General features: G+C 51.0%; 1 protein-coding gene across 3 annotated transcripts in view; it reads right to left on the minus strand.

The window, feature by feature from the left end:
- Positions 1 to 2,078: 2,078 nt before the first annotated feature.
- NETO2 (neuropilin and tolloid like 2) overlaps positions 2,079 to 13,087 on the minus strand; it is a 32,054-nt gene continuing 21,045 nt past the window's right edge. For all 3 annotated transcript variants that reach the window (XM_039880797.1, XM_039880799.1, XM_039880798.1), the window contains 2 exons: positions 5,753 to 5,866; positions 2,079 to 4,665 (listed from right to left, as the gene is read on the minus strand). In XM_039880797.1, coding sequence (XP_039736731.1) covers positions 4,085 to 4,665; positions 5,753 to 5,866 — 695 coding nt within the window. In that variant the 3' untranslated portion in view covers positions 2,079 to 4,084. The remainder of the gene's footprint in view (positions 4,666 to 5,752; positions 5,867 to 13,087) is intronic.

Below are 13,087 nucleotides of genomic sequence, written 5' to 3' on the forward strand. Positions count from 1 at the left end.
GCAAATTCAGAATTTTGAATGTTATTAGTAGAGATGTATAAGACACGACAATTGATTTTGCAGGGAGCTAAAAAACACACCCCAGGTCAACCTGGCTCCGAACTCGAATCATTCTCCACACTCAAGAGATACAGCACACAAACGTTTAATTTCTAGAGGACGCACTGGTTTCCTGTAGACTGAAAAAAGGTCGCAAAAACGGAACACTGACGCTCTCTGTCTAGTGTCGAGCCTGTAAATGGTTAAACTTCTTTATTAAGAAGTCACAGTAACTGTCTTGCCAGCTTTGGAAGTGCCAAGAAATCATGGCGACTAAACTGCAGAACAGCAAAGTGTTACACAGGTAAAGAAAAGAGAGTAAACTATGCTTTGAAGAAAGCGATTATCAAATCGACAGTTCAAAACAAGCTCACGTGGAACATCGGGGCTGCCGAGAACGCACTGAATTCTGAAACTCAGAGTTGGCCAAAGCAGACAGCAGAACGCAGGGGAGGGGGCTCGTTCCGAGATGGGGGTGGGGGGTGTGGCTCGCTTCTTTTCTCCAGGCTTCGTTATTCTCATTCATAAGGTTGGACCAGATCGTCTTTCCTGGATCTTAAAAAAAAACAAAAAAACAAAAAAACAAAACTCAAGGTTCCATCTGATCGGTCCGATGAGTCTGATCCAAGGCATAATGAAATAATGTAACACGGGTGATACAGCAGGCGTCAGTTTGCAGGAGAGCGGGGCTTGTTGGGTTGAGACCCACTCCTGGACTCAGGCTGGGCTCGCCAGCTGGCGCATTCTGGGACGAAGGACACACCTGCCCCCGGACAGCGGCAGAACGACGTAACTGTTGGGAAGCAGACGCCGAGGTTCTCCACGCGCCTGTTAATCACGTGAGACGTGATGGAGATGCTCACACGAGAGCTGTTAGCAAGTCAGTTAAAGGAGCCTTTTCGATCTCTTTCAGGATGGGAAACGGGGAAAATCGTTTGCTTTTTGTTAATCCTCCCCCACCGCTCCCCGCTGCCCAGGGAACAGCACGTTTTATTCCTACGTCCGTCAGACGCCGGCAGGGCCAGGCTTCCTGCGGCGTGGGCACCTGGAGGTCGGCGTCCTGTGTTAAATCCGGGATCGACTGTGTCACAGGTGGACGATAACGATGACGGGATGACGGTTGGGCCGTACTCAACGCTGCTCGTCGACGCCGTCCCCACGTTCGCTCCTTCTGGGATGTGAATACCACTGGGCACCGCGGCCTCTGTGAAGGGCGTGACGCCTCCCACAAGGCGGCTGACTTTTGTCTTCCATTATTGCAACGTATGGCTTTCGCGTTAGTGGACGATTTGTTCAGTTTTCTCAGCGGCCTTGAAGGTGAAAGGTGTTGGGTACAACGATGAGCGACAGGCCAGTGGGAACGCCTGACCGATCCGTCCTGTTCTCTCCCTGGGGTGCACCGCCAAGTGTCTGGCTGAGACTCGAGTGAGGCCGGATGCCCGTCTCCAGGTCCCGGAGGGCGTCTGGGATGCGGCTGTCCGGGGCTAACACGCTGCGGGCCGCCTGCGGTGGCTGTGCTCCTGCGGACAGCCTGCTGGGCACCGTGTCCCCAGACCCATGGAGAGGAACCTTCGCCAGGTTAAGATTCACCATTATGACCTCTCTCTGCATTTTGCCTCTTTTTTAAAATTCTGAGAAAATGTCGTCTCTTTCTTTAAAAGACTGGCCTCTGCAGCTGTTTGGGTTTTCTGTTGTGAAAACCAGCAACGATTTTGTCTGTTTCAGCAGCTGGAAAGTTTAGGGCCGGCGCTGTTTTCCGAGCTTTACTCGCTGACTGCCTGAGATCACGTGTTTCCGCACTGCTTAAATGTTAAATGCGTTCTGTAAAGACCGTATTTTATGGGCCTCTTCGTGCCCTTTTATAAGAAAATGGAAGATAAATTTCAAGAATTAAAAAGTTACAAGCGACTATAGATCATGTGCTTGAGCATACTGCATTATCTCCTACTAGATGTTAAAGAGATTTGACAGCTGTTGTTACAATGGATTTGGTAACTATATGCTAGTTTTCCTTTCATCGTAAAGAACGAGATCAGTGATTATTACATCAAGTATTTATTATGTCCTTCAAACGTTGGCCGGCAAGTTACCTATGACCATACCTATTCAACACAGCCGCTGAAAGAATTTAGCTATCTGATCTGGCTCTGCTTCATTAGTTCACTGAGTACTACACTCATGGAGTCCTTCTACCTTCCCAAGTTACATTTTTAAAACAAGAAATTATGCTGACTTAAAAAAAACTAAATCGTGAAAATACTGTGTACAGGTTTTCGTATCTCCTGGATATTATATACTTGTTAAAAACAGTGACGTAAGAATCATTTTGAAGGAGAATTATATGTCTATCATTTAAGGTCCGTTTCCACTCATCTGAGAAAACACAGATGTGATACTTAAAACAATTAACGAAATCCAGTGAAACTTAAAATTTCTCATTTCACTGAGAATTTACTACCAAAAAATATAGAAAATGAGAATTTATCTCGTTTGAACGGCGTGTATTAGTTGTAATTCATACATGAATTCCTTTTCCATATACATCTTAAGATCCGAAACCTCAGTGCCATAAATAACATGATTGAAGAATCATGTAACAATGCATATTTTAATATGAGATCTGTGTAGTGATTTAGAACAATAAATATCACACAGTGAAAAAATTTATTATAAGCCAAACGCAACAACGAAAGGAAACCAAAAGCTACGTACACATTATCAAGGTCTTCACAATAAATTATAGCGGGTGCTTCCAGCAGAGCTACTAATGCGAACACCGAAAGAAATCTGTCACGTCGGCCTTTCATCGTGATTTAATAAAGTTTGTACAGTATCAAATAATATCAAAAGTCTAAAAAAACACAATGAGTTTTTATATCATGTTTATAAATTATTGTTTACATACCATAAAAAAAATAAGGTCAAAAGTGCAGTTTAAAAAAAAGTGAAAGTAGTTTTTCTTGGTAAGAACTAGAAAAATGCGTTGTCCCAGGTAAGAAGCGATCCGAAGGCCTGCGCAGGTTTAGAGGGCTTCCTGTAACTCTCGCGACCCCTGGCTGCCACACGCTGTGAGGTGAGCCAAGACAGAGGCAGCTCGATACCCTTTCTGCAGAAATAACGGGAGACACGTCCGGCGGAGAGAAACACTGGGGACAGACATAATTACAGGCCTCCCCCAAAATGGACTCGACGACTCTGCTCGCGGAAGTGAATGATGAGCCATCGTCGAACGGGACCAGGTTTGGGAAGTTTCAAAGCATGTCCAGAAGGTTTCATCTTTTTCAAGGTTTTAGTCAAACTGGCCATGGTAGAGACATCCCAGAATTATGACATTTCCTAGCATAATAGAACTAAGACAAAATAGACTTAAGGGTGATAAAGCATCTGCTTCTCACCGAAAATAAAGATGGAGGATTCAGTAATTAAAAGGCGACGGTATCGAGGCCGGTCAGGAAGAAGCAGGTGGACGGGCCGCAGCTCTGGGTCTTTGCTGGCGCTGACCGCAGTGATTGTGACGCTCTGACAAATTCTAGAACGCCCACTGTGGACATACATGTGGCACATGACCCACGTATGTTAATGCAGGAAATGGCAAAATTACTGGCTCACAGGACGAATGAAATTCAAAGGAAAAATAAAAGTGGATGCAAAGGGCCATCTTATCTTTAAACTTACTGTGGGATGGAAATATCGACAGAGCCGTGTCTCAGTCGTGAGCAGGTTCCTGTCGCTGAAAGAACAGGTAGCCCGAGCCTGGCTCCCCACCTCCGCCTCCCACCTCAGATGCAGAAACTGGCGCTTCATTCCTCAGACACCGGGCGAAGATGCTCGCCGGTGACACGGCGACACGGGGCGGGGGGCGAGGGGGAGCAAGTTCCTTGGTGCCTGCGACAGAAATCAACCGCCTGAGGCCACACAACCTTGGTCACGGCAGGTGGCCGGGAAGTGACAGCCCCGGCTTTGACAGGAGGGAGGGCTGGCAGCTGGAGACGGCGGGGGTGCTCTGTGGGCTGCGCAGTCGCTAGTGTCCCCCGGCAGGGGACCGTCAGAAATCGATGGATATGGAGGCCTGCGCGGGCTCGCCGCGGGCCCTGGCGTACATGTCGCAGGGCATCTCCTCCATCACCCTGTCCTCCAGCGCCTGCTCGGGGCCCTCGGGTGCCTGCTTGAACGTGTAGCTGCTCTTTTTGAAGGTGCTGTTGAAAGTCTTCATCGGCTGCGGCTGAGCGAAATCGTTCCGGAAGGGGAGGTCCACGGAGCTGAGGTTGGTCCTGCTGGGCTTGGCGCTGGCGGCCTGCGAGCCGCAGTGGTGATCATGGACGCACCGGGAGGTGGCGGACGCGTGGCGCATCTGCTGGTAGCTGTCCAGCTCCTCCGACAGGTCGGCCAGGTCCGCAGACACCTCCTTGTCCCTCAGGGAAAACAGCTCGTAGTGAGGCGGGTCGAACACCTCCTGGAACCCGGTTTTGTTGAAGGCCGTTTTGCAGGCCACTACCTTTTTCCGCGGCTGCTTCACCTGCACCAGGACGGAAATGACGAGGAGGACCAGGACGACCCCCGAGGTGATGCCAATGACCGTCCCGTGCGTTTTGGTGACCTGTTCGAAGAGTCCTGCCGTTTTCTTCTCTGCAGAAAGAGAAGGAGAGACGGTGAGGCTTTCGGAACCCACCAGCGCGTCCCGTCGCAAACCGCGAGGTGTCTTTTGGGTGAAGCGCATCACGGATAGTACGATTTAAAATTAGGTTTTAAAACGAAAAATACAATAATCCTATTTCGATTTCTGGTTAAACTAACCAATCCGAACCTAGCTAGATAGGTTACAAGGCAGAAGAGGAGGTGGTTCTTTACTTAGGAGGCACGCGAGTGCCGAGCGCATACAATTTGCCAATTTGCCAAGCAACGGCAGCGTGTGGATACAGAAAATGCCAGAACGAATGCTCCTGTTCCGCCCCGTTGGGCTCCGAGCCACGGCAGGTCCGAGTATAGCCCATGGTAGGTCTGAGTCTGTCCCACGGTATTTCTGCTGATGACCGCCGCGCAGAGGACCAAGCTTGGGCATGCTGTCCTGGCCTACCGGCTTTGAACTGATGACCTGAAAATACTCCACGTCAAGGACTTAAGCCAGCCACGCCAGGTGACATTAACTTCATGGTGAGAGGCCTATCGAACCCTTGGAGAGTCAGAGGCAGAGGAACTCTAGTACCAAGAGGATGCTCTGATAACCTGACCACTACCACAGCCTTATTTATCTTTGCGGGAGAATATACTGGAAGCGGAATGTGGGGCATTTATATTGAGAATGCTTTATATAGTACGATGGAACCCATCAGTTGGTTTTTATTAAATGGTATTTCCGTGTAATTAAAAAATAACAATATTCTAGGTCACTTTCTCAATTATTTTGAGAATGAGGTATCCTTATAATACAAACGACTAAGAAAATGAGGGCAAGAAAGATCACGACGAACTTCTGAACCACTTAAGGTAGAAAACATGGTAAAAAAAAAAAAACCAGCTGAAAACATATTTTTCTTTGCTTTTGCCACATCCAGAGGTCTGTGATCCAGTTAAGAGAACATTTATATTACGTGTCTCCACGTCTGCCGAAGCAGCTCTGGGAGGCACAGGGGGAGAGAAAGGGGTCGTTTGAAGTCTTTCCTCACGAAAGGCAATGGCCGGCCCTCGCTCAGGCCGGCCCTCGCCGGGGACTCACCTCTGCAGTGATTCTCATCCCAAGGGTATGCACAGTTTTGAACGCCATTGCAGACTAAGGAATTGTTGATGCACATGTTGCTGTGGCAAAAGAAGGTGCCGCCCGTGCAGGGAGCTGCAGGAGAAAAGAAGACTTTGTTGCTCAGGCCGGAAACGTGGACGGCGAACCCTCCCCGATTTATTTTACAGCCGGCACGAAGCCGACGGCTGGCCTCGCAGGCCTCCCCGCGAGCACACTCTGTACGAGCCACGCGCACGGCGTGACGGAGGCCGGGATGCTGACGCGGGCCCGTGTGCGTTTTTACCGGCGCTGGGTACCCGAAGTTCATCTTCGACGCAATGACAGAGAAGACGAACGGAAAACATTTCCTAAGGTCCTTACGAGCTCGGACACGGCCCGGTCCAGCTGCCTCAAACTGTTGCAGGAAAGGCTGGTCAGACCGTGGAGACGCCAAACCCCTGCGCCCGGCTGGGGGGGATGCTAAACGGGGCGGCCACTGGGAACACTGCGGCAGGTCCCCAGCGATGAGACTGCCATGCGGTCCAGCAACCCGCCCCCAGGTCTACACCAAGGGGACGGAGAGCAGGGACTCAGATGCACGCAGCCAGCGTGCGCGGCGGCGTCTTCAGAGCCGCGGGCGGCGACCGCCCCGGTGTGCCGGCGGCGGGCACGGCCACAGCGCGGTGCGTGCAGACAACGGAGCATCGCCCAGACTTCACACTCCCCGTGCGACTCCGATCCACGCTACGACACCGATGGACCCTGAGGACGCCGTGCTAAGCGAGACCCACGAGGCGCCGGAGGATGACTCCTGCCGGTCCACGTACACGGGGCGCCCGGGGCGCGAGACTCGGCGACAGAGGCAGCACAGGGGTGGCCAGGCTGCGGGTCGGTGTCTAGCGAGGACAGAGCCTCCGTCTGGGACCCCGAGAACGTTCCGGAGCCGGACGCGCGGTGTGACGGTTGTACACTGTGGACGTACAGAATCCACCGACGCGCACACTCAAAATAGTTGGAACGGCAAGTTTCACGTTACGTGGACTTTACCACAAGTAAAAACGATCCATTCTTTGGAATTTCAAACTAAATTTTAAACTAAGGACACGCGCAGTGTGCGCCACAGAGTCTTGTACTCTGTGTAAGCGGGTCCTCGGCCTGACACACCCCCTCCCCTCCCTGCCCGGCGACCACCTGCTCCTCTCCCGAGGCCGTCCCCGACGCTGCCCGCTCTGCGAAGGGCCCCTCGGCTCCCCTGGGCAGCCTGTGACTCCCGCGTGTCCCTGTCACACGCTGTGTCCTGTTCGGCACCTCATGTATGTGCAGACGTGGCCTCCTAGACTATGACCCAGTGCGCCTGCTTCTGTTAGCCAGCGGGTCCTGGTCGGACATGGAAGTGCCACCGGAGCATGGCACGTGTCTCAGAGTAAGGACACGTAGAACCTGAGTCAGCAAGTGGGATGGCTTGTGCCCCCCCCAGAGGAGGGGACAGGAACCCTGCGAACAACTAGTCACTCAACTCCTGAGAATATAACCCAACGAAATATATTTACCACCTAAAAGATTCCACATTTTTTACTTTCAGAAAATACGTTTCATCAAGGAAGAACTAAATATCATTCTATATTACATTAACAGACCTCAACTATTTTTTAGTATTTTCTTTTAAATATTTCACTATGATAGTTTTTTTTGGCTAAATATTATCTTCCTTTTAGTAAATATAAAATGAACCTCATTAAAATAATAGCCACAAATTTAGTGTTTCTTTCCCTCCTCCCCGCCGAGTCAGTCACAGGTGCCCTGGAACCCGCCGACCCCCCAACCTGCGTCAGGAAGGACACCCCAGTGGGGTCTCTGCCTGCCTGGCCCCTGCAGTTTTCTCCCCAACTCTGAAGATGGACTGGAAAACAGGTGTTATTTATTGGGTCTCCAGAAAACCCCCCAAAATAATCTGACAGGTGTAGGTCAACAGAGAACATCCGACATTGCTTTGCTGTTGAAGAGAAGCATGGTCCCCCTTAAGGCAGAACCCCCAAAGGCAGCGCTTACCCAGGCTGCACTGCAGTGGGTTTGCGGCCTACAGCGAACCGTGAGGAGCCTGCGTCTGTTCCCCCCACTGCAAGCCAGGTGGAGTGGAGCCATGACGTCTCCACGCTGAACTCTGAAGCGGCTTATCTCCTGTGTACTTCCCCACACGGTTCAGGTGTAACTCCCCCTAGGTGACTCTTAGGACCGAAGATTCGAAAATAGCCAAGAACGGGAAGAACGGGGGAATGAGCGCCGCCAGGCAGAAGGGGGGAGGCACCTCTGGGCCTCGGCATCCTCTACGTGAGTGGGATGCTGCAGGCGTCTCGGACTCCTGGTTCTAACGCCTGACGAAACCGTGACCTGGGCCTCCCAGCCATGCTGGTACTTCTGTTCTCAATCTAAGTGCAACAAAGCTATCTAACGACTGGGAGGTTTACGCAACACACTGCTGACCTGTCAAAAGCGTATCATTTAAACGAGTAAGGTAAGTACTACGTGATTCTTAAATGCTCGATGGTTTCAGAGCTCGTTAAGGTTAAATATATTCCATTAGATTAAGGGCAGAAAAGCCAAGGCAGGCGGGTGATGGTATTTCATTTAAGCACAACATTAGCCCGTGTGCCCACACGCTGTATTACACACACGCGTGCACTTCGAATGTAACACATGGCCGAGGGAACACACGACGATTTTTGAACTCATTTCTAAAACCTGGAGTTTGGTTTTTTTTGTTTATATACCATAATTCTGTTACACACTATATCACATTACACGTAGAATTCTAATTTAACCTATTTTATCTAGTTCGCAAATAGGGGTCCAGAAAAGAGAAGCTAATTTCAAGACAGGCTGAGTGGGGTTATAAATAGCATGGAGGCTTCTAGGTATTGATTGTTCTGAGCTAGACTATCATTAGCTCTTAAAGTTTATCCACAGCATATTATGTGACTGCGTTTTGACGGCTCTTTATAGCTTCAAAAGTGGCAAAAAAAAAAGAGACAGGTTTTCTGCTCGGTGTTCCCCATCGAGTAGCGGGGTGGGAAGTACCCTCCATTCTACAAGGTTTTTACAATGACTCTCCACATTATCTAAAGCAGTTAGAAAACAGCACTGTTTTTTAGAAATACGTTTCATCTGTAATTACGAATGTACTAAGCTTTATGGATTGTCAATGGATAAGCGCAGCTGTTTACCATGTGGATCAAAGTATCAGCTATTGACGTGGGATGCTCATGACGTGCGTCAATTCAAAGCGATAGGAAGGGACAAAGTTAGTAGCAAAAATGAGGCCAGTTATGAACTATTCTCGCCACGTAGCCTGAGGACTTTCTACGTCTGCCTTTTACTTACTGCCTGGTCATGGTGTGGAGAGGCGGGTGTGTGTGTGCGTGTGTGTGTGTGTGTGTGCGCGCGCGCGTGTCAGAATTTCGGCTTCAGTTCTGATGAGATGTGTCAGGGTGGCTGAAAGATGGCTCTGTCCCTCAGCTGAGCCTGCAGGCACCATGTCACTGAAAACCACATCATGTATTTATTCTAACAAAACTGCTGCTGCTGCGTTCACAGTTCTAGTCCTAGAAAATTCCCTAAAACGACACCCTTTCTGAGAGCTGGCACCGGGGAAGGAGCCGCACACAGCTCACCTGCTACGCCATCTCACTCGCTTTGGCCAAGTTGTGCTGTTTCGGTCACAGCTGCAGCCTGTAGCGGGCAGGTACGAAGCGCCCGTCCTGCAGAGCTAGTCCATTTACATAAACCTCTCCTGAAATACCGACCGGGGATGGGTTCCCAGCACTTACAAATCACAAGGAGCTTAAAGAACAAAGTAGTTCAATAATCTGAATTAACGATAAGCATGGAAAGGTAGTGTTTGCCGCTCTCAAATTTGTCAAAAGGAGATTTTCAAACTGGAACTTTCGTTTTATACTAATTTATAACATGTGATCAGTGATCTTCAGTGTTGCTCTGATTGTTTTGGGGTGCCGTGGACTGTGTCCGCAGAAGACAGTGCACTTAGTCGATAAATGTGTGTGTTCTGACTGCTCCGCCGACTGGCCGTTCCCCCGTCTCTCCTCTCCTGGGTCCTCCCTGGTGCCTGGGACAATGACAGTGCTGAAATCAGGCCAGAGAATAACACTGCGGCAGCCTCCAGGTGTTCGAGTGACAGGAAGAGTCGCCGTCTCTCACCTGGACTCAAAAGCCAGGCGTGGCCACGCTCAGCGCGGCCGCGGGAAGCCGAGACAGGCGGGCAGCGGGGCCTCGCGCGCCAGCAGCCACGCGGCGAACGCAGAGAAGTTCCCGGAGGAAATTGAGAGCGCTCCTCGGTGATCGCACGACGGAAGAGGACGCGGGACGGCCGACTGCTGATGCGGAGAAGGGTCCAGTGGCCCGGACGGAAGACGGAACCAGTCACAACGGTCCCATAGGCCACCGCCTCGTCCAGAGCGAGGCCCCGGCTCTCTTCAGTTCCAAGGAGGCCGAGGCTGAGGACGCCGCGGAAGAGTCTGAAGCGGGCAGAGGCTGCGTCACCGGGGCTGAGTTGGAAAGAAGCCGGCTCCGTAACGGAAGTCCGGGGGAGCAGCAGGTTTTCCAGAAGGTCTGGCTAAGGCCGTGGATGAAGGCGGCTCCACCAAACGACAGATTTCCCATGCGGACGACGCAGCCTTGCGCTGGAAGATGCCACCTGGGACATTCGTAGCCAGAGAGAAGTCCGTGCCCGGCTTCAGAGCTTCAGAGGACAGGCTGACTCTCCTGGCAGGGGCTCGCGCAGCTGGTGACTTTAAGTCGAAGCCGGTGTTCATTTGCCATTCTGAAAATCCTCGGGTCCCTTAGAATCCTGACAAATCTACTCTGCCTGGGCTCTGTAAATGGAACAACGAAGCCTGGGTGACAGCACCTCTGTTTACAACATGGCTCACTGAGCATTTTAAGCCCCCTGTTGACACCTGCTGCTCAGAAGGTTCTTTTCAAAATACTGCTGCTCACTGCCAGTCACCTGGTCACCCACGAGCTCCGATAGCGACGGACACAAGACTAATGTAGTCTTCATGCCTGTGGACACAGCCTCCATCCCGCAGCCCATGGACCAAGGAGTAACTTCAGCTTTTGAGTCTTATGATTTGAGAAGCACGTCTCGTAAGGCTGCAGCTGCCACAGACAGTGGTTCCTCTGCTGGATCTGGGCAAAGTCAGTTGAAACCCCGGAAGAGATTCCACATTCTAGAAGCCATGAAGAACATGTGTGATTCATGGGAAGAGGTCAGAATGTCAACTCGAACAGGAGTGTGGAAGACGCTGATTCCAGCCCTTGTGGATGACCTTGAGGGCCCCAGGCTTCAGTGCAGGAAGTCACCGCGGATGAAATGGAACAGGAGGTGGGGGGAAGGTGTGACCGCTCTGCTGCGACCTCCTGACGGAGCCTGAGGAGCCGCCGCTCACGGGTGGGCCAGGAACGTGGTTTCTCGCGATGGAACCTGCACCTGGCGAAGCCCGTGGACGTGCCAGCAAGGGACTCGGGATGTCACGTAACGGCAGCTGATGAGGCCGCGGCCGGGCTCGGGGGCACTGTCCCCGGTTCTGAAAGTAGCTCTGTGGGCAAAATGCTGTCGGACAGCGTCGCACGCTGCAGACAGATCGCTGGAGGGAGGAAAGGTCAGTTGGCGAGGCCGACTTCACTGCCGCCGTGTTTCAACAACTTGGCGCGGACGCCCCGGCCTTCGGCCCCCACCACCCCGGCCGGGCAGCGGCCATCAGCGGCGGGGCCGGACCCGCCCCAGCACAATGGCGTGGCTCGCCGAGGCTCAGGTGATGAGTGGCATTTTTTAGTGAGAAAGTTCTTTCAAATTAAGGTGTGCACGCTGGTTTTTTTTTTGACAACACTACTGCACACTTAATCGACTGCAGCGTAGTGTAAACACAACTGTCACATGCACTGGGCGACCGAACAACGTGCGGCTCGCTTCACTCACGGGGGTGGCCGGCACAAAACATGCAAAGCCTCCGAGGTGCGTCCATGAAACACTGTCAACGAGGTCACTTACATTCCTGATTTCACACCAAGTCCCCGAAATCTGCGATGTGGTTTTATAGTCACAGCACATTTCAGTTTACACTGGTCGTATTATATGTGCCAACAGCTACGTGCGGACGATGGACACCACGCTGGGAAGCGCAGGTGTTGATGCTGGTAACAAATCCATGGAAAAATAGCGAGAGGCTGCAAGGCTTTCTTGCCAACCCCGTTTCTGTATCAAGCACTGATGTGTAGTTATCCGAAACAGCCAAGACCTTTGTACAGTTGTTTTTTATTTTGCAAGTCTGGCGAGTTCTCAAAAAAAAAATTTTTTTTTTTAATAAAAACAAACTGAGGTTATATCCATGAGGCAACCAGAGGAAGAGTTTACTCACAGAAAACTTCCATTTTCCAAGTCAGTCAGACCCCAAACTGCAGGCCTCTGTGACTCATTCTCTGATGCTTTTCGTCTTGCTGAGTCACCACATCTTTCTGATTCTGCATCCACAGCCCTTGAACCCGTGTCACTGCTCCGGTCCCAGCCTTGACAGTGGAGGTGACCTCCAGGCTGGCCTCCGCACCCCAACACCGCGCTGGTTATGTCACTTTGTAGCACAAAACCCTTCACAACTCCCCAATGCCTGTGACATAAAGTCTAAATCTAGTCTTTAATTCAAAGGCCTTTATGTTGGAGCCGTACCCTACCTTTCCCGCCTCATTTCTCTGGGCCCCTTTCTTTCCGCTACTTTTTGTGCCCCCAATAAGCTCTGGTCCATGCCTCTGTTCATTCTGTTGCCTCTGCTTGTAATAAAAACCTCGATGAACATGTCTACCTTCTAGAATCTTCTCACTCGCAAGGATAAACTCAAAGGGCCTCCCCTCCAGGACCACCTGGGCCATCACTGATACTGCCTGCTAGAAGTAACAGATATTTAATTTTCAAAAAAGCACTATTTTCTGTCCCAAATGGCCTTTGTCTCAGTCAAGCTTGTATCTGCCTCATTTGCATAGATATCACCTTACTGAGGTGACTATGAGATCTTTTAGGACAGGGACTGTTTCTCCCGATTATTTTTCGTATCTTCACAGCAAACACAGCACCTTGTATGATAAATGCTAATAGGGACTGGAGGGCAGGAAGGCTGGCTGGCTCGATCGGCTTCCTAACCCAAGGGACCACCCAGCGTCTCCCAAAGTCCTTTACGACGATAACTAAAGAGTTCAGATATGATAAATCCTGGACGTGGTCACTACGACCATGGCTTAAACTATCTTGAGAAAGCTGGAGGACTCACTCTT

This window comes from Pteropus medius, unplaced genomic scaffold, assembly GCF_902729225.1.
Source record: "Pteropus medius unplaced genomic scaffold, Ma_sr-lr_union100, whole genome shotgun sequence".
NCBI classification, from domain to species: domain Eukaryota; kingdom Metazoa; phylum Chordata; class Mammalia; order Chiroptera; family Pteropodidae; genus Pteropus; species Pteropus medius.